The following is a 26,296-nucleotide window of genomic DNA, read 5'->3' on the forward strand; positions in this document are numbered from 1 at the left end:
ATAACAATGTTGTTAATTGTCCCCAAAAATATGAACACCCTGTATATACACTAATATAATATTACAAAAGTATAAGTGAATCCAAACAACTTTTGTATTTACGTTCATTTGATATTCATTACCGATCCTGAGATGATACGTCAGCCGCCCGAAGTAGTTCAAATGTCACCTATGTAAACGACACTCGCCTGGCTATTCGTTCGTTTTTTCACCTAAATTTTAGGATTACTTTTTGATCGTGATTTATTTTTTTAAAATACCTATACAAATCACTAGAGCAGACCACAAATGTTGCTATTTGTCCCCAAAATAACAAACGCCCTGTATATACAATTTAATATTCCAAAATTTAATTTAATACTTTTTTTTTTCGATATTAGTAGTAAGGTTTTGAGGTACGGTATCGTCCGCCCGCAGTAGTTCAAATGTCACAGACGACACTCACCTGTAAGTCTGCGCTATCGCTTGCGGCGGTCCCCAAGACTTGCCGGGTGCCAACAAGTGCTGTTCCCTACCGGAGTCGCGGTTCGTGTGGGCAGCTGGAGGCTGGACGTACTCGTGGTGAGCCTGCGTCACCGGTATGTTGTATTCACGTAGGCTCACCACAGGCACTGCCGAGTGACGTCTCGAGTGACTGCTTCCAAGACAAATTTATCAAGGCCATATCGAAAATTACAATGGATCGATTGAAAAAAAAAAAACCACAAACGAAATCCACCATGGACTGGACATGTCATTCTTTGGTGAGGGACAATCATCGACAATTTTCATAAACAACAGCAAAGAGAGACGTAAGAAATGTAAGAGGCAAAAAATTTGAGAAGCCTTTTACTACGTCCTTACGATATACAAAAAAGCTATTAAGAAAAACAACAAGAAAGGAACGAGATTTGATGTCCGCCAAATCGGATAAGGATTGGAGAACACCTCAAATAACGATCCATGAGGGACACCAAATGGGATTAAGATTGGAGAAGAAGTAAATTCCTTAATATGATCAATCTGCGTGAGATGATCAACTGCATACAAGATAATTTCTCATCAAACAAAGTGGATAACCCGCAATACCAAGTCTCCCAATACAAAGAGCAACAATGGACGTCGCTAAAAGAGGGCCCAAATGTGATCCCAAATGGAGTTCCTTGAAGCACGCCGGATAGGATTAGGACAAAAGAATAAGTAAAGTTCTTAATACGTCTGCACAAGACGATCGTCTGCAATTTCTGACTCAACAAAATAAAGAGCCTCCAACTGTGGATGGAATGGTGCCTCCCTTACCTGGAACTGGTATTGTGGGCGACCGGGGGAGCCCAAGACACCCTCTTGTCGTTCCCGCTCGCGTAGTTCTGCTGCTCGTGACTCAAACCTCCGGCATATTGGTACTGCGGCTGAGCCAATGGTTCTTTGCAGGCCGAACCGCAATGCTGACTGTAGTATTCCGCCGTACCAGGTTCCTGTTTGGTAGCGACGTTCAGCATGCACTCGGATTGGGCTTTGGCCAGCAGACGCTTCTTCTGGGAGGTGTAGTTGGGAGTGCTCTGACAGTTGGGCTCGTTCTTGATGACCGGGTTGTAGATTTGCTGCTGCTGCTGCTGCTTGGATGAGTTCGCTTCCTCGTTGTCGCTACACTCGTGCACGCTAACGCAACTGATGACGTTCTTTCTGTTAATGTTTTGCTGTTGTCGGGCCGCCTGGTTCGGCGACTGAACCACCGCGTTCGTTTGGATCGCTTTTTTATTGGTCGACACCTCGTCCTCGCTATCCGATATGGTGATGACGGAGACGGCGGGTGACGGGGTGTCGTTTATCATTATGGTATGCTGTTTATCGACGGCACCGTGGTGGTGGTGGTGATGGTGGTAGTTGTTGTAGGTTTGGGTATGGTTCTCCTGGGACGTTACCTGGACAACACGGGATAGATAGAGTGAACAAAAAAAAATTGATTTGCTGATACTTGGTAGAGTAAGAGCACTGCTTGATATTCACAAAGCGTGTGCCCAATAAGCTGAGAGAGAATTGGCATATGAAAGCTAGAGAGTCAATAGTTGCAGAAGCAATAATGTTACTTCCATTTTGTTCAAGCCAAAAATTTAAGGATCAATTCACCAGGTAAGATACTATTTACAAGTCTTCTTGTTGACTTCTTCAGAGCTTAACCGAAACTCACTCGCATTCTACTCCGTACCTGCGAATATACCGTTCTAGGGAGAGTTGGAGCTTGTCGTATTAAAAATATAAACTGGACTAAAAGAACGTGAAAGAATTTTAGCTTTACAACAAACAATGTTAGCCGCGACTCATGTACGGAAATCACTCATTCGAAACAATGTTCACGTCTCCCATTTAGCTCCGCCCCCCTCGAACCGTATATAAGCAGGTACACAGTAGAACGCGAGTTTCAGTTGAGCTCTGAAGAAGCCGACAGGATAATTGGCGAAACATCAGCAAGGTTCTTTGAAGGGGAACTAATAATTTAAGTGGGATATATTTTATTTCTGTCATTAAATGACGGTTGGTATAGATTTCGTGTATAAATTAATAAATACCGGATAAGTGAGACCAGTAAATGTGTGAAATAATTGTAATTTATTTAAATGAAATGACACGCGCATTTTTTTGAATATTTTGAAAACTCTAGAGAACGTTAAAATAAAAGAGAGAAAAATAAAATATTATATGCATATTCATAAACAGACTAGGCAATTCCGTAAGAAAAATACTTATTGTAAAATTCCATTTTGTTTTATTTTAACTCTATGATGCGCATCGCTTGTATTCGAATATTTTATAGAACAGATGTTCTATATTCATTTATTTACTTTTTTTTTAATGATTTTAACGAATGAAAGACTATAAAATTACCATGTACAAAGCTACTTTTTCATAAAATGATAAAAAATTTCACTACTAATAGCAACGAAAGTAATTTTCTATTGAACAAGGCGATTGATAAAAATACTAGACCTCAAAATATTATGACGAGAGGAGTTGAAATTTTACTCCAAAATTTCTCAATAACTGTGAAAGATTTTATCATAAAATAATCAAAATTGCTAGTTTGTTTTTTTTTTCAAGAATTTCTGTAAAATTCGTCGAGATATCCGTTACGGCCAACAATGGCAATTTTGTATATTTTTAAATAAACTATATTTTTCGGGTTACCTCACCGAATATCGCGCATCTTCAGGCAAGATCGGAGAAAATCGAGTTTTTCCGGTTCCGAAAAAAAAAATCTTTACAGACAAAAAATGATCCGTTTTACTCTGAATTTTCTCATTAATAGGGAAAGTTTTCAAAATAAAATAATCAAAATTTCTAGTTTCCGCATTTTTTTAAAGAATTTTCATAAAAGGCCCGTAAGTTCGCCCAGAAGCTATATTTTTCGGCCTATCCCCGCGGAACGAAGAAAATCAATTTTTTTTTCTGTTTCCGAAAAAAAAAATCAAAGATTTTTGCAAGTTTAATTCGGTATTAGAAGCGGGGTAAACCGTTCGAACACCCGTCTTTACGGAGAACAGACACCAGAAAATACAAAACAAAACCCGTAACAGAGAACAGACAAAAGATGATCCGTTACAGATAATGGACAACAGAGAACGGACGGAACGGAGAGGCTGAATTTTTTTTTCTGAGTTTGCTCATTAATGGGGAAAGTTTTCAAAATAAAATAATCAAAAATAATCAGAATTTATGGAAAGTTTATTTTTATAACCGAAAGGGCCCATAAGTTGGTCGAGAAACTATATAAAATCGATTTTTTCTGTTTCGGAAAAAAAATTCAAAAAAAATTTGCCAGTTTCCTTTGGTGTAGAAACGGGTAAACCGTCTGAACGTTATCCGGCTTCGAACGGCCGCCGTTACGGAGAACTGACCCCAGAGAATACAGAGAACAGAGAAACAAAACAAAGCCCGTTACAGAGAATAGACGTCCGAGCAAAGAGAACAGACGTTAGAGCACAGAGAACAGACAAAAGATGATCCGTTACGAAGAGCGAACAATAGAGAACAAACGGAACGGAACGGCTGAAATTTTGCTCTGAATTTTCTAAATAATGGGGCAAGTTTTCATAATTAAATAATCAAAATTTCTAGTTCCCGTTTTTTTTTTAAAGAATTTTTGGAAATTTTAGTTTCATATATCGAAAAGGCCCGCAAGTTGGTCGAGAAGCTATATTTTTTGGGCTATCTCCACGAAAAATAATTCAAAAATTTTTGGCAGTTTCCTTCGGCAATAGAAGCAGGGTAAACCGTTCGAACGTTATCCGTCTTTGAAGGTCCGCGGTCACGACACCATAGACACCAGAGAATACAGAGAACGGACAAAACGAAGCGCATTACAGAGAACAGACACTAGAGAACAGAGAACAGACAAAAGCAGCGTTACGAGTGAAGGGCGAGTAAAGACTGCGTAATCGCGAACGGAGACCGACCTGATGGTGGGCCTGCTGCTGCCAAGACTCGTCTACCATGAGACCGTGGTTCCTTCTGCCGCCGCCGGCCGAATTGTAGATGTGTTGCTCGGAGGGCGGGGTGCCCTCTTTGACTCGCTTCTTGACGGGACTGAGCTGGGTTTGCTCCTTTTTGTCGTGATGGGAGCGATGGTGGGTCGCGGGAACCTTAAAAATCCTGGTGAGACGTCCGTTAAGGATCGCGCGGCGTCTTACCATCAGGTGATGGTGGTTGTGGTGCGGAGCGGCGTGTTGCCCGTGGTGATTCCTAGAGTTCCGTTTGCTCGTCGTCCAAGACCCGCCCGCGTGTTCGACGATGGCCGGGTTATAAACTTCGGCGGCCACGTCCACCGGAAAAACGGGCCTCTGTTCTTGCAAAAGGGCGGACGAGTCGACCAAAACGGGACGAGCCCATTCGGCTTCGGAGAGCAACGGTTGTTGGATGGCCGCGTGTTGCGGAGGGATTTGCTGCCACGACGGCACTATCGCCATCTGTTGACGATTGGTCGGCCAGGTGGTCTGGACCGCGTTCTGCAAATAGTTCTACAAAGTTACTGTTGGCTGTACTAACTAAAACACGCAAAAAAACACATACAATAATGATAGGTAAAGAGATAAATAAAAGACTCGTACGAAACGGGAGACGTCAACATCACCTAAGTGTGACTGACAATCATCGTGCTAAGCTTTTAGAAGACTTTCGTCCCTTGGATAACACCTGCAAGACATTTCTAAATGTCAATAGTTATCGGGATAGCTTTTTTTGAGCGATTTTCGCCAGGTTCACTCTAGATCTCCAAGAAGAATGGGGTCGACTCTAATAACCACTATTATGGTAATCCAAATGGGTAACATATGAAGAGCGATGACTTTGATAAAACGTTGTCATAGGCAAATAGAATAGAATAGGGAAAGAATAACTGAACCTTGGGGTACGCCCCAGTTGAGCTCTTTGTTGAATTTCAATGATGAATGTTGTTTAATTAGCTAGACTTAAGGCATTCAAGAGTAGAACCTTTACTCTTGAGAAGAGCTGTTCTAGAAACTTCGGGAATGAATTATTAGTCATTATTAGGTCTGTAAATGGTTAAATTATTATATTTTTAATCGCTGTACATTTAGACAAAATGAGTGTCGCAGAGATAAGAGTCTAGTAATTGGTAAAACATTGTGAGGTGTAAAAAGAACGCTAGTCTTTCAAAACTCCAGAAGTAGAGTTAGCTAGAGAATACAGAGAATGGGAATGGGAATGAGTTATTAGTTATTATTAAATTTGTAAGTGGTTCAATTATACTTTTATTTGTTATACATATTTCTCAATCCAAAATTGACCGTCTTGAAGAGGTTATTTTATGGCAATCGTCAGCAAATAAAACTTTATTTCCACCAAATCATTTATGTGGACAAAAAACGAAAGCGGTCCCGGAACTGAACCTTGGGGCATATCCAATACTCGAAATGGACCATCCTGAAACTTATAGAAAGACATTTTCTTCCCGCGAAGGACAGTATAAGGTCCAAAAAGGTTGCAAGTCTTTCGAGATATCAGACCCAGACTTGAAATATTCAAGAGTAAGGCCTTTGTTTTTGAGGAGGACAATGTTGGAAACCTTACGAGTGGTTCAAGTATTATATTCTTAACGGGATCCCTTGTTATCACTGCTTTTTTAGCCTTAGCCACACTTGAAGCACGAATCTCAACTTACCGTGAGAAGCATCTGCCGACCGGTTGGCTCGACCACACTAACGGGGACGTACTGTTGCTGACCCGGCTGGCTCAAAATGGGAGGCTGGATCTGTAGTGGGGGCTGCTGGACCACGGTGACGTGTTTGGCCGGCGAACCGCCCATACCTTGGTAACTGGCGGGGCACAAAATGCTAGACACCAATTGGTGTTGGAATGGGTCCGCTCTAGCTCCCGTTGTGTACTGTCTACCCACCGTTCTACCGTTGTAGATTTGATACTGAGGGGAAAAAGGCGAACGGCAAATCAATCCCAGAGACTCCTCGCTAAGTCAGGAGGCACTTAAACTTTTTTTCAAGGGTGCAATCAACACTTTCGAGGTCCGTCTTTACTTTTACTTCTCCTAACCTCTTTTACCTCAAATCAATGACGACTGCCGTTAGGAACAGGACCGGGCTATACAATCTTTTTTAATGTTGCTATGTGAAGTTTCTTTGTCACTTAAGGAGATTTTGTTAGAAATAAAGGATGTTTTTATTATTATTACGAAAATACGAGAGTTCTCCTAGGAAATAATTATAATTCGAATAAACATATAATAATATACATATATTCAAATATAGAATATTCGATCAAAATGGCCATTTTTTAAAGCAATTACTTTTTTTTGGGAGAATGAATTTTATACTGTCCAAGGGATTCCAGGCAGCTGGATTTTGATTTTTATTATCAATTTTCGGGTCTCATATACTCAACTCCGCTCCTCAGTGTTAATGTTCAGTTCAGTGTTGTGGTTCTATGTGTTATTTCTTTTACAATACGTTAGTGGTAAGACGTGAATAATATATGTTTTATATATACAAGTTAATACGCCAAAACTAACTAAAAATAAAGGATATTTATAATAAAATAACAAACAACCTTAAATCTTGAGATCACAACTTAAAGTTTATCTTTAACGCTGATTCAAAATTAAATTTCAAGTGCTCTGTCAAACAAATCTAGTCGTTACTTCGCAAACCTTTTACGTCCATCTACAGCAACCGCCATGTGATTAATTGACCATCTTAATCCCATCTTATTCTTTATAATTTATTTACTACATAATTTTATAATTTTTATTAAATAAAATTACGTAATAATAATAACCTTTTGCATTGTTTTGCTTTTTAGTTAGTACATTTTACTGACTTACCTAACAATTAACAAATAATTCAAGTCAATATTACTTTTATTATTATGATTTAAATTTACATTAACGCCTCAAATTCGACAGGGATAGAAACTTCTTTCTATTTGTTAAAAACTAAAGATTTTTTTATTAATTTAAACTGAATTTATGATGTACAAAAGAAAAGCGGTCCACTCGGTTTAAACGTGTGTCAAACTTATATAGACATTTTTATAATAATTATTATGAACTCAATAATAACAATTTTTGTCAAATAAAATTATTATTATCAATAAATCAACCATATCCGATACCTGCATCTTATTTAAATAATAATAATAATAATAATAATAATAATAATAATAATAATTAATTAAATATTAATTTAATTTATTTTGAATTTAATATTATTAATTCAGTATTAAAATTTAACACTAAGCATCACCAAAGCACCAAATCTGATTATTATTATTATTATTATTATATTATTATATATTGTACATTATTATTATTATTATTATTATTATTATTATTAATATTAGTGTATAATAATAAATAAGGTGTTCCACTAAAAGTGTGCCAACTTCAAAGAGTTATTTTTATGTAAATTATTAAATAGGTGTCTAATTTTTTAGAAATAAAATTATTAATATTACCAATAAATCAATTATTTTTTATATATTTTATCACAAAAATAATTAAATAATAAATAACATTATTAATTAAACAGTAATTTAATGATTTTGCATTAATTTCATATCATTAATATAACATTAAAATTTAGTCCAAAGTATCACCAAAGCACCAAATCAGGAGACTATTATTAAATCATCATAAATTATACATTATTATTATTAAAAGAAAAACGTTTCACTCACTTTAAAAGTGTGCAAAACTAATAATATGTATTAAATAAGTAACTAATTTTTGTAAAACAAAATTATTATTATTAGTATTATCAATAAATCAATGAAATTAAATACAATTTTAATTAAAAATTTATATCTAATAATATCAATTTAATGTTAATATAATACTAAAATTTAGCCCAAAGAATCACTAAAGCCGCAAATCAGGTTGATTATATTGTTATATATGATACGTTATTATTATTAATAATGAGTGTGTGTTTAAATTATTAGATAAAAAATTAATTTTCATCACATAAAATTATCATTATTATTAATATTAGTATCAATAAATAAATCAAAAATAAATATTATATATATTATTATGTGTCACCAAAGCTTGAAATCTGGTGACTATATTATTATTATTATTATTATTATTATTATTATTATTATTATTGTTGTTGTTGTTGTTGTTATTAATATTATTATCATCAATAAATCCATCAAATCAAATACCTTTACTTTCTTTAAAAAATTCATTAACTGATAATTAGTATTATTTATTATTATAGTATATTAAAATTATCACCAATTATCACCAAAGCACCAAGTCTGGTGATTATACTTTTATTATTAACATCATAATATATTATACATTATGGTTATTATTATTTGGTGGTACTTACCAAATTATCGTATCCGGACCTGTCCCTCACCAACCGTTGCACTTGGTTAGTCAGCTGATTGTTGATGGTGAACGTCACGTTTCCGTTTGAGCTGGGCACGAAATTGGCGACCAAAGACGGCGGCTGCTGGGCGGGCTGGTGATGGGTGGCGGAAGCCGCGTTGGCGAAATCGTTCCTTCGGCACACCTCCATCATTTGCACGCTCGCCTTCACGTTGTTGCAATGGGCGTAGTCGATCAGATGGGCCAACCGAACGAACGGATGATTGAGAGCTTCCCCAGGTGTCGTTCGTCTCTCCTGATAAGAAACACAGACAGTTGCAGACATACCCTAACTAACAAACCCAACCAGAAACCAGTTGGGTACTCCCATTGCAACGGGCGTTATATATTATATATTTACACGAGATATTTTTTTGAAACAACACTTAATGAAACATATACTATTTAAGATAGAGTTTGCTTTCTAAATGCTTTTTTCTTTTTTGTAGGGGCTCAACTGTGAGGCAGAGATCTAACTCCAGTACCATCTTTTATGAAATCTTTTTATATTGACTTTTATCCATTTTGCCCAGTTTTAATCATAATTATATACTTATAAAAGAAATTTGTTTGCGACGATACCCAATGAATTCTTTTTAAAAGCTGCAATTTTAGTAAAAAACAGAAATATCTATATATAATCGAATACGAACTTCGAAAACCTCACTATAACTAAAATTTATTCTCGGTTTCTTTTACATCACTGTCAGTTTTCAGTGTATATTACGCAACTGTTTACAAACTTTATCTCCTTAAACTAACCAAAACTGTAGTTCAAATAAAATAATTTGTGATTTATTTTAAATGATTTATGATATATGATAAAAAAGGTTTCTTTTTGAAAATATCGATAAACTATCGATAAAACCTATTTTTTACCTACATTTTGAAATTTTTCTAAAAATGAGGTTAATATATAGTATATCCACATATTCCTCAAAGACTGAGCACTCCCACTCAGTTGAAATGGAAATTTGTGGTTATTTTACGCAAGTGCATAAAATTTTGGGCAGGAGGGACCGAGAATCTATTTTTAAGTTAATTGTTTTGAAAATATCGATAAACTATAGATAAAACTCATTTTTTATCTATACTTTCATTAAATATATATTTTTTAAAAGCCCGCGTTGGTCTGGGATGGATGAAATTTTTCAAAAATGAAAAGAGGCTAGCAAATATCTCAAAGCTTCCCCGCTCACCTCTCAGTTTAGTTACTAAAAATGGAAATCGGTCGTTGTTATTCGAAAGTGGATAAAATTTTGCACAGGGGGTGTGTTTTTGATGACCGAAAATGTGTTTTAATATGTTTTTTTGAAATTATCGATAAATTATCGCCAATTTATCGATAAAACCTATTTTTTTACCTATATTTACAGTCCATTTTTTTTTTAAAAAACGGAAAAGTTGACATTTTTATCTAAGGTAAAGGTTTATCTGTAGATGCCTCGAAGCTCCTCCCATCCATGGAAAATTGAGATTATTTTAACACAGAGGGATTTTTAATAATATAATTTTTCGAAAATATCGACAAATTATTGACAAAATCACATATTTTCACTCTATATATTTTTTAAAAGTCCAAGGTCTCAGTTCAAACGGAAATTTGAGGGTATTTTTAGAAAGCGGATAGCATTTTACAATGCGGCGCGAGGGGGGGGGGGGGGGTGGGGGGCACGACAAATTATCGACAATTTATAGATAAAACTCGTTTATTTATCAAGATTTTCATTTTGTGGTTTTCTAAAATCCCCACGTTGCTTCAGAAAAGTTAAAATTTTTACTAATTTTTATATATGTCGAATATTTCGCCCACCCCCTCAGTTCAATAGGCCAAAATGGATATAATTTTGCACGGTGGGGATTTTTAAGGGCCGAGGATCTATGTCTAATTTATTTCTTTTTTGCAAATATCGATAAATTATCGACGCGAGGTAGCGAGACGGATCTTGGAACGATTGAGGGCGTCGACGTCGGTGTATATGTGTGTCTCGGCTGTTGTTATAGATAAACACGAATCAGCGTACGTTACACTCTTATGGAAATACGCGGCCGTTAACGAAATAGATATTGCTACCTGGTCCATGGTGAGCATCCTTTTCAGCAGATCGATGAACTCCTTCCGGTCCACCTTCTCCGCCAAAAGCTGCCCGCCTTCCAGATCGGTGGGCACGTTGACCTGTCCGATATCGTCCAAACAATTGAAGATGTACTTGCGCGCCTCCTTCGATTTGATGCTCGTTTCCGCCTCGTGTTCTTCGGGCGTTTTCAGTCGCCAAAACGGATACGTGCTGTCCATGTCCCGATAGAAGAACTTGGTCGTTTTCGACGCGTTGTTGAGCATGTGCTCGGTCGGCAGGCCCTGCGTCTGACTTATGTATCGTATTTGGTCGTACTCGGACGAACCTGGATACAAGGGCCACCCGAGGAATAACTCGGCGACCACGCAACCCAGCGACCACATGTCGATTGCCTCGCAAAACGGCAACCCGAGGATGATCTCGGGTGCCCGATAGTATCTCGATTGGAGGTAAGTGTTGCACACCGCCTTGCTCACGTGACTGGCCGAACCGAAATCGATTACCTTGACCCGGTAGGGCTGCCTTACCGGGTCGACGAGCATTATGTTTTCCGGTTTCAGGTCCGCGTGGATCAAACCCAATTGCTGAAATAACGGAAAAAAAATCTTTCTATTTTTAGAATTAAATTCAAGCAATTATTTAGAAAGAAGTCCATTTGTTATCGTTTTACTGTTATTTTGAGCGATAGATATCTTGGTGCGTTAAATTTTGGCTACAATTTGCAAATTTTACTACTATTTAAATGAAATTCCGATAAAAAGCAAATAAAAAAAAAACCTAATATAAAATGTTGACTTTGATAAATATTTTTATTATATACGATTGCCTAATACTGATTAATGGTTTTTTGAAATTTTTGCACAAACAAGTCGTCGTTTTATCAGAAATATAATAATAAAACGAACAAATTGGGTAAAAATATATCAACGTCTAAGTTTTTGTATTTACAAAATTTGATATTCGACAGGTTTCGCTTTACCAATAATCTCAATATAATTGCTGGAGTATTACGATCACGAAAATATAACATTTATCTGCTACGATCCGCTACCGATATCAACAGCAATTTTTATTTATTTTGTTTATTTATATATAGAAATTCTTATAGAGTTTAATATAGAGTATATCCACAGATTTCTCAAAGAGAGGAGCACTTCCACTCAGTTTAAATGGAAATCTGAGAGATCGAGATTCTATTTTTAAGTTAATTATTTTCAAAATATCGATAAACTATCGATAAAATTATTTTTACCTACGATTTCAATAAATATATTTCTTGAAAAACCCCATGTTAGTTCGGGAGAGTTGAATTTTTTTTAAAACGAAAAGTTAGTTTAGTTACTAAAAATGGAAATCGGGCATTATTATTTGAAAGTGGATAAAATTTTGCACAGGGGGTGTGTTTTAATATAGTTTTTTGAAAATATCGATAAATTACCGCCAATTTATCGATAAAAGCTATTTTTTTAGCTATATTTACACTGTATATTTTTTTTTAATCGGAAAAGTTGAAATTTTTATTTAAGGTAAAGGTTTATCCGTAGATACCTCAAAGCTCCTTCCCGCCCATGGAAAATTGAGGTTATTGTTACACAGAGGGGTTTTAAGGATCAAGAATCTATTTCTAATAAAATTTTTCGAAAATATCGACAAATTATTGACAAAACACAAATTTTCATTCTATATATTTTTTAAAAGTCCAAGTTCACAGTTCAATTGGCCAATACTTTAATTTATATTTGGGGATAGAAAAGATCAAACATTTTTGGGCAAAATTATATTGGAAGTGGACCAAATCCTGTCACGGTTTGTAGAGGAAAATAAGAAATGGTTAGACCACCCCTTTGAGGTTTTAACAACTCCTAAAGATAAGACATGTATATACAGAGTATACGGAAAATTTTTGTACTACTACACTTTTAACTAGGTATATATTTCCTTACGTTGATTTAAATCAGGGATTTTGAAGTGTTTCTCAGAAATTCTGACAAGTTTATCTAAAATTCAAGTCTATCTGAAATTCCAACTTGTTTCTCAGAAATTCTTACGTATGTCCGAAATTTTGACTTGTTCCTCAGAAATTCTGACACATTTCTCAGAAATGTTGACTTAAAGAGATTTTCCCACGCTTCACAGAAATTCCGACTTATAATAGAAAATCTAACTTGTGTCTCAGAAAATCCTATATCCGAAATTCGGATTTACGTCCGAAATTGAAACTTGTTTCTCAGAAACGCTAACTTGTGACAGAAATTCTTACTTATGTCTGAAATTCCGAATTGTTTCTCAGAAATGATGACATGTTTCTCAAAAATTCTGACTTATTTCTCAGAAAATCTTACTTAAGTCCGAAATTGAGAACTGTTCCTCAGAAATTCTGACATGTTTGTCAGAAATGCTAACTTGTGACAGAAATTCTTACTTATGTCCCAAATTCTGAATTGTTTCTCAGAAATTCTAACACGTTTACATGAAATTCTGATAGCTCAATCTGAAATTTTGACTTGCTTTTCACAAATTCTTACTTCTGTCCCAAATTCTGAATTGTTTCTCAAAAATTCTAACACGGTTATCTGAAATTCTGATAGCTCAATCTGAAATTTTGACTTGCTTCTCAGAAATTCTTACTTATGTCCGAAATTTTGACTTGTTTCTCAAAAATTTTAATTTAAAAAAATTGTGACTTGTTCCTGAGAAATTCTGATTTGTTTTTCGGAATAAGTAAACTAAAACCGATATTTTCATTTTGACGGCATTCCAGCACTTTTGAGCAAGACTAATGAGCGGAAATTGCTCATTTTAGGCGATCAAGGCAAATAAATAAATGGCTACCTACCTTAAGTTTTAGCAACGCCGTCAGGACCTGTTGTAAAATCGGCCTGATGTATTTGAGCGGTAGGGGACTAAACTTGTTCTGCTTGAGGAAATCGTACAGATTCTGCTCGAGCATTTCGAATACGAGACACGTGTGCGTCTTGTGCGGGAAGCACTCGTACGCCCGCACAAAATTAAATTCGTCCGCATTCTCCTGGCTCAGCCTCGACAGGATGCTCACTTCGATCTGGCCCTGTCGCGCGTACGACGGGTGATTTTTGAGAATTTTGATCGCCACAATCTCATTGGTTCCTTTCTTCCAGCACTTGACCACCTGACCGAAGGTTCCCCTGCCGAGAAACTCCAAAACTTCGTACTGATTGGTCATCGAGTAGAGCACTTCGTGTTGGACGAGCTGGTAGTCGCCGTCTGCTCCGCTCCCGGAGCCTGGAAAAGGACCTCCGTTTTCTTTTTTCTTCTCGCAATGTAACGAAGATTATCTTCGAAGGGAGCACGGACTTTATACACCAACAACTGCCTCAGAAGGAAACCAAGACGCCTCGGTATACTCCAGGCAGAGATTAATTGCGCTATTATTGAACCTAAACAGCTAGGCTTGGAGTTGCCACTTGAATCGCTCATGTGGACATTGATGCCAATCAAATGAGAAACAGAAGAAGCTCCTGAGGCAGTTCTCTCGGCATTACAGATGTCAGTCTCAGAACGCTGGTAAAACTTCTAAAAGGACGCTGCTATCTAAGAAGGCACCTTCATATCACAGATGGTCGACAGCACATGTTGTGTTGTGTTTAGAAGAGATGACAACTCCAATTCGTCACCTAAACAGCTGCGCAGACTACTACGGGCTCGATTCAAGATAGAAAGTGCCACATATAGGACGTGTTTAGCAGAGGAGGTAACTCAAATTCATCTCCTAAACAGCTCCGCAGAATGCTAGAAGCTCGATCCATTGAAGAACTGAGGCAGTTAAGGGTCCTTCTACCATCAAGATCAAAAGTGCCAAATGTAGGATCTGTTTCGCAAAGGAGGTAACTCAAATTCAGCTCCTAAGCAGCTGCAGGACTACTAAGGCCTCGATTCAACGAAGAACTGAAACACTCGAGGGTCCATCTACCCTTCAAGATCGAAAGTGCCACATGTAGGATGTGTTTAGCAGAGGAAGCAACTGAAATTCATCTCCTAAGCAGCTGCGAGACTACTAGGGGCTCGATTCATTGAGGAACTGAAACACTCGAGGGTTCTTCTACCCTTCAAGATCGAATGTACCACATATAGGATGTGTTTAGCAGAGGAAGCAACTGAAATTCATCTCCTAAGCAGCTGCGCAGACTGCTAGAAGCTCGATTCATTGAAGAACTGAGGCAGTCAAGGTCCGTTCTACCATTCAAGATCAAAAGTGCCACATGTAGGACCTGTTTGGCAGAGGAGGGTTCAAATGGAACTGTTGAGAATTTGTTAATAGGTTTGAACAACTCAAATCTATATATGAGGTGCAAAATTAAATTAAATTAAAATTAAATATAAAGCAAATATTCGAGAAAAGGCAGGCACTGACCGCTGTACGTTGTCTTCGAGAATTGATGGTCGTTTTGAAAAAACAAGTCTTCACTTCGAAAAATATTTAGTAGAACAAAAATAATTCGTTGTCGAAAAACGTCCAGAACCGTAACATAGTAAGCAAAATTATTTTTACTCTACCGATTATTGGAAAAATAAGGAGACGAGAAAAATGGCTATTCAGAAAGCATTATGGGCATAGACTTAAATAGACGTAAACTCGCGGTCCAATGCCATTCCCGTTTTTATGTAAATAGCGCCTAAACTTATATACATGGCAAATAAAATTCACTTGAAGATGGTAGACAACGATTAGAACGAAATACTAAGATATTGTCGTGTTTTCTTTTTTTTCTTTTTTTTACACGCATCGGGTAAAAATAAAAAAAAATTCTTGTCATAAAAAAAAAATAATAATTTTATACCAAGTGCAATAACTCATCAAAACTTCATCTAAATGAATTTTCAATTTCAATTTAAATTTAATTTAATTTAATAATCAGAAAGCCATTGATTTTGTGTGATTTTCCTAGATTAAGTAGCAGTAGCTAGTAGCAGTAAGCAGGCACCAAGGCAGGGACCACAGATCAATTTTGGTTAGTGAGAGAGTACCACCTATCACAATTTTACTTGATCAATCAAGAAAAATACTTCAGATATATCACAACAATCAACCAGAAAAAAGGATCTGTCGCATCGCCCCATTTACACATACATTTTTTTTTTGAAAAATTGCAATCCTCTGGTTTTCGTGTACATTTTTGACTAAATTATAATTCCGTAATTAAATTTCAGTCCGATAGTTCGAAATTTCGGGCACTTAATTCGTTTTGTGGCTAAAATCGAAAATAGTCGACTACAGTCCGTTACGGAGAACATACGCCAGGTACAGAGAACAGACGAAAACGTTTGGCATGGGTCTATTTCGTTTGGTATCTCAATTTAACCCACAATTGTCTTTATATCTTTATAAATAACCTAGTTTCTCGCGATGGGACCTCGTCTTAACTTAAAAATAAAAATAAAATCGTTATTACATTTTTTCTTACCTTGCGGCTGGGGGTTAGTCGCCCCCTGAGCCGCTGTGACTTTGCTATGGGCCGTCGTGACGCTGGACGAAGGAACGACGAAATTTGTGGTACAGTTTTGTGTGGTGACGACCGTGGGACAGCTCTTGTCGCCGCAGCCGATGTCACCATTACCTTTTGGTGACCAAGTCTTACGCTGGAACGGATAACGACGCCTAATACTTCGAATTTTCAGATGAAAAAAAAAAACACTTTCGATTACGTCAGAAAGCGATACCTAGAGGCCTGGGAAAAACCCTTCTTAAAGACTCATACAGAGACAGAAAAAAACCTTTAGTATAGTGGCTATGGCTTGCACAAATTTCCGTACATACGAAAATTGGTGCTGTACATATGGGCCACCGTCCACTATTATTTCATATTTATTATTTAGTGCCGCCTAAATGACCAATTGGATTTATGGTGTGGAGTTTTCGAGAATTTTTTACGTTTCGACGAACTGTGCGTGAGATAGGACGTTTTCTTTGAACTCAAAAAACATGGTTTTCAATTTTTTTGTTTTAAATTATGAATTATGGCAAAACTTGTCTAAATTTTGGATATCAGAATTAAGTTTCTCTTGCAACTTAACCTCAATTAAAATTAATATTTTTTTAGCAACTACGACACAAGTCGTTGAAAAAAGCGCACTCAGCAATCCCTTATATGGATTACTTAGTTTTAAACAAAACAAACAAGACCTAAAGTGCCCTAAACTTACAAGGTTTAACGTAATTGAAAAAGATACCCTATTAACAAACAAGGTTCAAGATTCAAAAACATCTTAGATGAATTACTTACTTAGCGAATAAGATTTAATGTCGTTGAAAACAGCGCCCTAAATTCTCTCTGATTAACAAACAAGGTTTAAATTAAAGTCGTTGAGAAAGGCACCCTAAACTCTCTTATTAACGGAAAAGCTTTAAAGTCGTTGAAAAAGGTGCCCTAAAATCTTATATGATTTATTTAGTAAGTTAAAGAACAATATTTTGAAAAGGGTGCCTTAAATTCTCTCTTGTTAAGAATGTTTAAATTAAGCTGGTTGAGAAAGGCACCCTAAATTTTCTCTTATTAACGAACAAGGTTTAAAGTCATTGAAAAAGGTGCCCTAAAAATCTCTCTTATATGAATTACTTATTACGAACAAGGTTGAAAAGTGCTGAAAAAGGTGCCCTAAAATCTCATATGAATTACCTAGTTCATTAGCAAACAATATGTAAATTGAAAAGGACACCCTAAATTCTCTATTATTGATTAACAGGGTTTAAAGTCGTTGAAAAAGGTGCTCTAAACTCTCTTGTATGAATTACTTAGCACATTAATGAATAAATAAATTCTCTCTTATCAACAAAGTTTAAATTAAGGTCGTTGAGAAAGGCGCCCTAAATTTTCTCTTATTAACAAACAAGGTTTAAAGTCATTGAAAAAGGTGCCCTAAAACCTCGCATATATGAATTACTCAGTACCTTAACGAACAAGGTAGAAGGACGTTGAAAAAGGCGCCCTAAATTGTCTCTTATTAACGAACAAGGTTTAAAGTCGTTGAAAAAGGTGCTCTAAACTCTCTTGTATGAATTACATGGCACATTAACGAACAAGGTTTAAAGTCGTTGAAAAGGTGCCCGATCCCTCTGTTATATGAATTACTTAGTCCACTGACGAACAAGGTTTAAATTCGTTGAGACAGGCGCCCCAAAATCTTTCTCACATGAATTATTTAGCCCGTTAACGAACCTTCTGGCCACAGCGTTGGTACGTGTCTAAAAGTTTAGCTGTCGATGTACACACGACGGACTGTTGCCCCTTTGGACTAACATGACCGCCTGCGGCGGCGACAGAACTGGTGTTTTGCGGGTTGCGCGACTCGGTCACTGCGAATTCGCCGAGACCTCCGTAAGAGATGTCGCCACAATCGCCGAAAATATGGTCCGCTTTGCGTTTTTTCGGTTGCACTGCGATGTTGCCGCTGCTACTTTTGGCGAACTGCTGGGATTGGATGAACATGTCATGCGTTCCCTGGAACAGCGAAAATCCCTCCAAAACCGTACCGGGAAACATTTTTTTTGCCGTTTTATTCCAAAATTCAAACCGACGTACACACACATGGGGTAATAAATTATAATTAATTTTATTCCTCCTTCAATTTACAAAAATACGTTACCTCAGTTGGATGACGTAATCCCACTATTCAACAAAAACTACTTTTGTGAAATTGGTGAACGACATTTTCTATACTGTCAGCATTTGGACAGTTGATCTATTTACTGCTTACTTTTATTTTAGTTTATCGAAAAAAAAGCAAAACATGATTACCTGTAGTACACCTCGCGTTTTTTTTTCAAAAATCTTACGGCAGAAGAGTTTTGGTGGACTTTTAGATACCTCAAAGTATGTTACATTGGTTATATTGTTTTTTCTTCTTTACTTCTATGGCCACGACTACAAGAATCACTCGGCCAAGTTGAATTGCCAGGTTAATATTTCTGTTGCCGATTCGATTATTATTTTAAATATTTGACACAGTTATAAGACGAAAAACGCGAGACACAACGTCGCTTAATGTCATAGATCTCTAAAAATACCCGGAGACCACAAGTTATTTAATACAAAGAAGCACGGCAACTAAAAAAATAATAGAAAACCTCACGTCTTCTTTGAGATATCGTTATCTATCGCTTTAAAATTCTTCTTCATACATTATGTCTGGTAGATTTTGATTAAATAAATATGAAAGTGATCGTTTGGATTACTTAAAGAACCCATTAAAACCCGTAAAACTCGGACTTTTTAAAGACAATCGTGTCTTAAAACACGCAAAACAACAGAATAAACACGTACAAGCAAATTTGTAGGTTATTGACCAATTTGACTTCACGGCCCCCGAATATATTCCATGCCTAATTTGGAAAGCGACGTCTTTAATCTACTCTTACGTCTAGAGACGTTTTAAATGGCTATTTCCGATTTTAAGCCGGCCTCCTGTTCCGATACCGAAGTAGAAACAAAAACCCCAGCTAAGAAATTACGTTATCAAAGAACGACCTTCCCACGTAAGCGACCGTCTACGGTAAACAGATTGGCACACAAAATGTCGACGTTCTGGGGGTTTAACGTCGCCAGTTTCCGCTTTCGCCCTCGACACCGCCACATTTTTAATTGAAACCGTACCTGTCTAACCTCCTTCCTCCCTTGAAACGATTCACTCGCATGCTGATCCGCAGACAATGATTTTCTCAAAGTCCAGCCATCTTTGAGGAACCCGACGTGTATCCGTATGTTTACAAACTATTTATTAAAGTTTCCCTCGATTTCGCGCACATAATTTCGAAGCGAACGAACTAGCCGAGGTTTGGGGCGCCAACACGCGACGCGCAATTTCCCGAATTAAGCATTATTTACCCGTTTTTGTTACTTCGTTATTCGTTCGCCACACACGTCCGCCACAATTCTACGTATTTCGTTTAATTAGTTCGCGATATCGCCGCCAGGGGCGCGGACGTTTACACCGCAGGTCGGATCGGAAAAACGTTGGTAGTGAATTGGACTATTGCCGCCTCGCTCGCGCGTTGTGCGAGCCAGCCTCGTTTCCTCTCGCTTTATTTGCTTCGCTTTCCGTACGCGAAACAGAAATCGGGGCCAAAATCGAATCTCATTAAACTTATTTTTAGCTTTCGTTTTGATTCAGTTCGGGTACGTCGCCCAGCAGATTTTACCATTGGATGTTTACCAAAATACGACCTAATTAGGTATCTCTGGGTAATGTTGCGCAATAAATTTCAAGAAATCCATGAAATACCGTTCAAATTCGATACGCCCAAAACGCAACAAGTAGGCTGGTGGGTGTCAACTTGAACCACAGAACACGGACGGCAAGGGAGACAGCTTCCGAGGAGAATATTACGTCACTTCATAATTAACTAATTTAATTATCATTACAATTATTTATTTAGGAAACCCCTAAGTTTACGTGCGTCAACAAATTAAAACTCACGTTAGAATGTGCTAGCGATGTTGGTTGCATATCTAAAAATCATTCGATATTTGTTGTTATCCCTTGGTTTTGGTGAACTTTCTATTACTACTTGGGACAGTTATTGAATCAAGTGGTTGGTAATAATTTTTTTGAAATATGGTTATGGTACGGTTAAATTCAAAAGCTGCGTCACTCAAGAGGATTGTTTATTTATATATGACCCATCAGATTGGGATACTTAATGGAGTGTGATAATATATTAATTATTACCTTTGTAAGTAATTTCGAAAGTAATGGTATAATGTTCTTTAACATAAAACCGATTTCGAAGCTGGAAAATTAATCGAATTTAATTTGTGTTAAATTTATTTGTTATCAAATCAATTTATCAGTAAGAATTAAACTATTGCTTCTAACATTCAACCGGATTTCTGCAGGGCTGCCATTGCGTTTTCGTTGGCCAATACTTGAAACTCCTGGAATCGTTGCGATATCCTCTGATTCACTTTGAGAAACTTCTCCATGCAATTTAGGGCACACTTATCCTGAAAACGTAGAAACCAATAAACCTCAGACTAACCGAAACCGAATCGATTTTTACCTCCCTGCCTTTGATAGTCCTCGAGGTGAAATCGGAGACGCAATCGAGAAAACACATTTCCGTTAGTTTATTGTAAGAAATGAGGAAGTCCTTAAACTAAAAATCTCGTTACGAAGTGCAGGGTTCCGATGGCAGGGGTGCACTTACGGTTTTGATTTGTTCCCCGTCGATATTTTCCAACCCCGCGCCCGCAGGCAACGGTACGGTCATTTTATTTGGAGCGAATTAAAGTCAAATATAACCCCTAACCTCAATCTTCGAAAAATGCTCCGTGATCCGTGACGAAGTTTTGTAGGTCCGTGACTAAAATTAAAATTGCAATACATCAGCTTATTTCAAGTAAAAAAACCGTATCAGGATACAGTCCGGTTCGTAAAATAATAAATATTTTGTATTTTCCACCCGATAAAATATTTTAAGACAGGGATTATTCGAACTTTCATCTATTTGCCGACAGATGGCTCGTTTGTTTACAAACTTATAATTGTGTTGGTGATTGGTGCCCAAACGCGGGAGTGTTATTTAAATAAAACGAAAAAGCAATTTAATTATTGCCCATTATGGTGAAATCGATTCCCGTTGAACATCAGGTACCGGCATAGGAACACGCGTGTGAAATTTAGCCCGGCGGATTTCCATAACCTCGAATTCTTCTAAAGATGACAAACAAAACTTCCAAGTCGGTGCAAAAGGCCAAAGCTGGAAGCGGCGCTTGGCAGGTCGTTAAACATTTCGAGCCCAAAGTCAGTAAATTGTCGGAAATCCCGCTCGTAAACAACGACTTCGACCTCCGAGATATTTGTGCGAAACCGGCTCCGAAGTTATACGGAGTCAAAACGAAAAAATGTGCCGACAGGCCGCATTCGACGAATATCAGGGAGCCAAGTACCCGGAAAGATCGATTTAAAACTGTCAAGCAGTTCGTGAACCACTCTTCCTCATCAAACGAGGCCCAAGTTGCGCGCAACGTACAAAAAAAGCGGGCAAGATCTTCGCCCGCCAAACAACCATTTCTTAGAGTTAATGAACAACCGGCAGCGTCGAGCCCGCGGTTTTTGTCCGGTACGGATCCGGCGTTGCTCAAAAACCGGGTGAATTTGAACCATCTGAAGGAGGAAATACTCAACTACAAAAAGGACGGCTCGAAAAGAGACCGGGTCGATTTCGAAGATGCCAAAGTGAAGGGTCTGAGGGACGAAATTTATCAGACCAAGGACCGAAACAACTTGCAGAGGCAGATACTGATAACCGAGTTGAAAACTGAAATAGCCGAGTACAAGAAATTCGGTAGCTACCACGTTTATAACCTGCATAGCGAGCAGACGGTGAGTAGGAAAAGGTCGCCGACGAATGGAGCCCCGAATTCGAAATGGGGCCGCGACGCACCCAGATCGAATGCAGAATTTGAGGAAACATCGACGGAGGGGGTTACCGAATCAGGTATTTACGGTTTACCATGTACCATGTATAATTTCCACGTCGGAACTCATGTGGTGACCGCATTTTCAGAGGTGGAGTCGTTGGGAACCATCTCGGAACCATTAAGCAAGGGGTAAGTCGTTTTATTCTATTTTTATAAAATTATGCGAATTATGGCGGAGGTGTCGGGTTCATAATTCGCCATGGATTTGGCGCGTTTGGACGACATCTTAGTAAGTGGTTGGTGTTTTTTTTTTGTTATCAGCGTAAGTATGCCTTTTATACAAAAGCGCAGGTAAGTTGGACCTATTCGAAAAATATTACGTGCTGGTTGGATTTTTGGTTTATTATTTGCGATTCATTTTTTCCAATCTTTTTGCCGATATCTGCCTCATTTGTTTCTGATCCGATGGAAAAACCAGACCAATTCAGTTGTTTATAGTTTTTTTCCCCGTTCGATATGATTATTTAGAGCTGCGACCGACATTTTATACCGATACACATTTTTTATATCTCTATTTTCTTATAATCTGAAGAACGTGGATTTAATATTAATAAATAAAATAAATAATTTTTTTGACATGTAGTAGTTCGTATGCATTTTTGATATCTCTATTTTCTTGTTGTAGTTTGAAAAACGTAAAGAGGTGAGTTTACTGACTAGGATCACATCACATTCAACTAAACAGAGCATTGTTAGTAAAATCGTAAAAAAAATTAACCCGAGTTGAGGTTGAACAAAAAAGCCGAGAAAAAAATATTCACCCGGTTCCGCATAGGCGAAATCCTACCAGACAACATGGCGGACGTAGCCATTATGTTTGTTCCTTTACCGTGACCGGTCATTAATGTCGCGCGACCACCCACGCAAAACGCATTTCCAGTACCTAAAATACGTGCGATGGATGTCGTCGACCCTCGTCTTTTTTTTTTTCATCGCGTTTTCGACGAGAGCTTTGTGCCCCTGTGCGAAACCTCTCACGCAACGAAGGCCTCACATTTCCCATGAGAAACGGAACCGATGCGAAGCGCTACGAAATGATAGAGGGTGACCAAATTAAAAAAGGCAGAATTTTAAGGTTCTTCTTCTTCTTTATTTCTATCGGCCACTATCATAGTTCAACATAATTTTAAGGTTATAAAGTGCCTGGAAACGCGCAAACAGCGCCATCGTACGGCGGCATGGGAAACTATTCTCAGACGGGAAGTCATCGATAAAAGAGTTTCCTGTGATGATTTGCTGGTTTACGATAATGAAACAATGATTTATAATGTATAGTCTGTCTCATCTTTATGGAAGTTTTGATAATAATAATCATGACAACAGCATGCAGTTTGGGATAAATCCGTCGTCAGACCCAGCGTGTGTTATAGTGATGCGTTTTTCTTTATTTGAAAGTGTTTTTTTCGGACAGTTTTGAACAAAGTCAACCTGTCCTTTGGATACAGTATCGTAGGCATCGAAACATGTTTAATCTAGGTAAATTATAGCTCGTTGCTTCTAACTTTTTATAAATAAATAATTGATATATACAGCTTACAGGTTACTACTTACTATAGAAATATGAAGCGCGGTTTTGAAGAATAAAAATGGTCATAAATCCGAAAACATTGGACGATTGAGGTAAAAACGGAGTATATACTAATGCAACAGGGTGTGAAATGTTTGGGTTCCCACATATATTTGAAAACGATTTTGAATTGTTTATTTTAGTTTAGCTATAAAAACTAACTAAATAAAAACTAACGGATAAAAATGCCAGTACAGTACGACCAAAAATATAGTGCATTTATTGCTTTGACGTTTTAAGTATTTTTTTGTTTCGTATGCCTGTCGATTCACAACAGTCTTTTTCTTGTATTTTTGTGTTTTCTACATAGTTCTTCGATTTGTAAACAACAATTATAGATTATATTAGCGGTAAATAAGGAACGAAGAAATATTTATTAGAATCTTGCAATTAAACGTTTTTTTTAACACTTTAAAATGTGGAGACCGCTGAATGAAGCAGATGTTCCCCTGTTTGAAGAAGACACGAAAACAACGTAGAATTTGAAGATAAATTGGAGATGGTAGGCGAACCTAATGACAATTTAGAAAACGAACTACCTCAGCAAATAAAAAACGGATCCATTTGTCTTCGGATGCTAAACAAATTGTTTTGAATGTTTACAATTTTACAATAAATGTAAGGTACTAAACAATTTTTATTTATTTATGTATGTATTTACTTAAATTACTTAAAATTATTCACATAATATATCAGTATCGCTATCGCTATCGTCGCCTGTTCTAATTATTATTTGTTCTATATTGTTTGCAATATGGATATACGATTGTTCTGCTTTTTCTATATGTTTAACAGAATTTGCCCAACTAACACGGGGAAAAACATTGTTACATCGAATGGCAGATTTCAGTTGGTGCCAAACATGTTGCATTTGATTAAATATACAGTGGTGGAAACCTTAAAACTGTTTTTTGCATAATTATCACAGACGTATTCCTTTTGTAGGTTCAAGCTTTGTAGAACCTCAATTAATTGCTTTTTGGTATAATCCTCTTGAAAATGTCGTTATTATACATGTAGTTTTGGATTGTTGCTTTTGTGTCACATGAGGAAGGGCTTTCAGTCAGCTGTGTACTGTGATAACTTGCATTGTCCATTACAAAGAGACTACTAGGAGGACTGTTTGGAACTAGTTTGTTTTTAAACCAACTTTCAAATAAATCAGCGGTGGTGTCTTTTTCTCTTTTTTTTTTCGCAGACAGAGAAAGTCCATTTGGAATCTTTAGAGCCAGCATGCAAAATAGTTATTCTTTTACCTCTTTTTGATGGCGCGTTTGTTTTACACTTATCAGTTGAGTCAACCCAACCCCTTTCCAAGTAAATAATTGGCCTTTGTTGTTCTCCGTAAATCCTATTTTTTTCTAGATATTCCAGTAGCCATTTCCGAATTCTAAAAGATTCCATTAAAACTTCCCTTTTGTCAATTTTTTTAAATCTAAAACCCCTGTGTTGAATACACTTCCATAAGGTAGTTCTGCCACATTTAACACAGGTTTCATCTTTTTCAAGCCTCCTAAATAAGATATCTAATATAAGCACGCTTTGTTCCTCGTATAACTGGTAAATTTTACGCCGTATTATATCTGGATCACTTTCATCTACACTCGAGAAAATGTCAGCATCGCTTCTTTTTTTCCACGCTGAAATGGGATTATTCACAATTTTCCATACAGTTGATGTTGGAATTTTCGTCAACGTGACCGTTTCTTCTAATGATGCTTGCATGCCGGCACCACGTTCAATGAGAGTCAAATAAACATTGTTTATAACTTCCTTAGTCTGAATAGGGAGCATGTCCTGAGATACACTAGACTCGCACATATTTTGCATAAGTCCCACACGATTCAACACACGCTGTATTACACACGAAGTAAGAATGATTACTAATAAACTTAAACTAAGTAGTATACCAAACCAAAGAATATTAAACTCAGGTAAATATAAAATTATATTCTATTACGGACCACAATTTTACCTGAATTTAAATGGCGGAAATTTAGATAATCCCATTCAAAAGCAATTGGTCACTTTCTTATATCTATGAACAGACCATACAGAGTAAAATGCGAGCCAGTTTCAGTCCATAGGATGATTGGCGAAACGTTTGCTATTTCGAGTCAACAAAAACCGACGCAGGACGAATTCAGAAGTTTTATAAAAAGTATGCTTATATCCCGCTCGTTAGTGTAGGTAGGACAGTGCTGGACTGGTTACGGGTAAGGGTCTGCTCGGTAGGGCGTTCTATAAGGGAATGCGGTTTTGGAGTAATGAACAGTAGACAAAGTTAATCACGGGTTCTGTTGTAAAAGCACTA

General features: G+C 37.1%; 3 protein-coding genes across 13 annotated transcripts in view; 1 reads left to right on the top strand and 2 right to left on the bottom strand.

Annotated features, from left to right (window-relative positions):
- LOC132705731 (homeodomain-interacting protein kinase 2) overlaps positions 1-19,865 on the bottom strand; it is a 35,400-nt gene extending 15,535 nt beyond the window's left edge. For 3 of the 11 annotated variants that reach the window (XM_060676554.1, XM_060676553.1, XM_060676550.1), the window contains exons 1-11: positions 19,587-19,865; positions 18,153-18,434; positions 16,389-16,575; positions 13,796-14,220; positions 10,953-11,543; positions 8,841-9,137; positions 6,155-6,412; positions 4,665-4,991; positions 4,431-4,616; positions 1,279-1,901; positions 446-637 (exon numbers count right to left, since the gene is read on the bottom strand). In XM_060676554.1, coding sequence (XP_060532537.1) covers positions 446-637; positions 1,279-1,901; positions 4,431-4,616; positions 4,665-4,991; positions 6,155-6,412; positions 8,841-9,137; positions 10,953-11,543; positions 13,796-14,220; positions 16,389-16,575; positions 18,153-18,422 — 3,356 coding nt within the window. In that variant the 5' untranslated portion in view covers positions 18,423-18,434; positions 19,587-19,865. Of the gene's footprint in view, positions 1-445; positions 638-1,278; positions 1,902-4,430; positions 4,617-4,664; positions 4,992-6,154; positions 6,413-8,840; positions 9,138-10,952; positions 11,544-13,795; positions 14,221-16,388; positions 16,576-18,152; positions 18,435-19,586 lie in introns of those variants that run through there. The other 8 variants (XM_060676556.1, XM_060676551.1, XM_060676558.1 and 5 more) reach the window with 7 other exon arrangements.
- Positions 19,866-20,641: 776 nt separating this feature from the next.
- LOC132705570 (mitochondrial import inner membrane translocase subunit Tim9) lies at positions 20,642-21,285 on the bottom strand. The gene is made up of 3 exons (XM_060676222.1): positions 21,140-21,285; positions 20,993-21,088; positions 20,642-20,936 (listed from the first exon to the last, which is right to left on the bottom strand). Exons 1-3 carry the CDS (start codon positions 21,200-21,202, stop codon positions 20,811-20,813), a joined length of 285 nt encoding a protein of 94 aa, XP_060532205.1. The 5' UTR covers positions 21,203-21,285; the 3' UTR covers positions 20,642-20,810.
- A 112-nt stretch (positions 21,286-21,397) lies between these two features.
- LOC132705566 (uncharacterized) overlaps positions 21,398-26,296 on the top strand; it is a 71,350-nt gene continuing 66,451 nt past the window's right edge. The window contains exons 1-2 of the mRNA XM_060676219.1: positions 21,398-22,432; positions 22,502-22,544. Coding sequence (XP_060532202.1) covers positions 21,652-22,432; positions 22,502-22,544 — 824 coding nt within the window. The 5' untranslated portion in view covers positions 21,398-21,651. The remainder of the gene's footprint in view (positions 22,433-22,501; positions 22,545-26,296) is intronic.

The sequence above is a fragment of the Cylas formicarius genome, unplaced genomic scaffold (assembly GCF_029955315.1).
Source record: "Cylas formicarius isolate icCylForm1 unplaced genomic scaffold, icCylForm1.1 PGA_scaffold_7__23_contigs__length_41026272, whole genome shotgun sequence".
Classification (NCBI taxonomy): domain Eukaryota; kingdom Metazoa; phylum Arthropoda; class Insecta; order Coleoptera; family Brentidae; genus Cylas; species Cylas formicarius.

Coding starts and splice junctions, on each gene's coding strand:
- LOC132705570 (XM_060676222.1), bottom strand. CDS start 21,202: ATGACCGTACCGTTGCCTGCGGGCGCGGGGTTGGAAAATATCGACGGG. Junction 21,089..21,139: donor ACGGGGAACAAATCAAAACC/GTAAGTGCACCC, acceptor CGAGATTTTTAG/TTTAAGGACTTCCTCATTTC. Junction 20,937..20,992: donor GGACTATCAAAGGCAGGGAG/GTAAAAATCGAT, acceptor CTACGTTTTCAG/GATAAGTGTGCCCTAAATTG.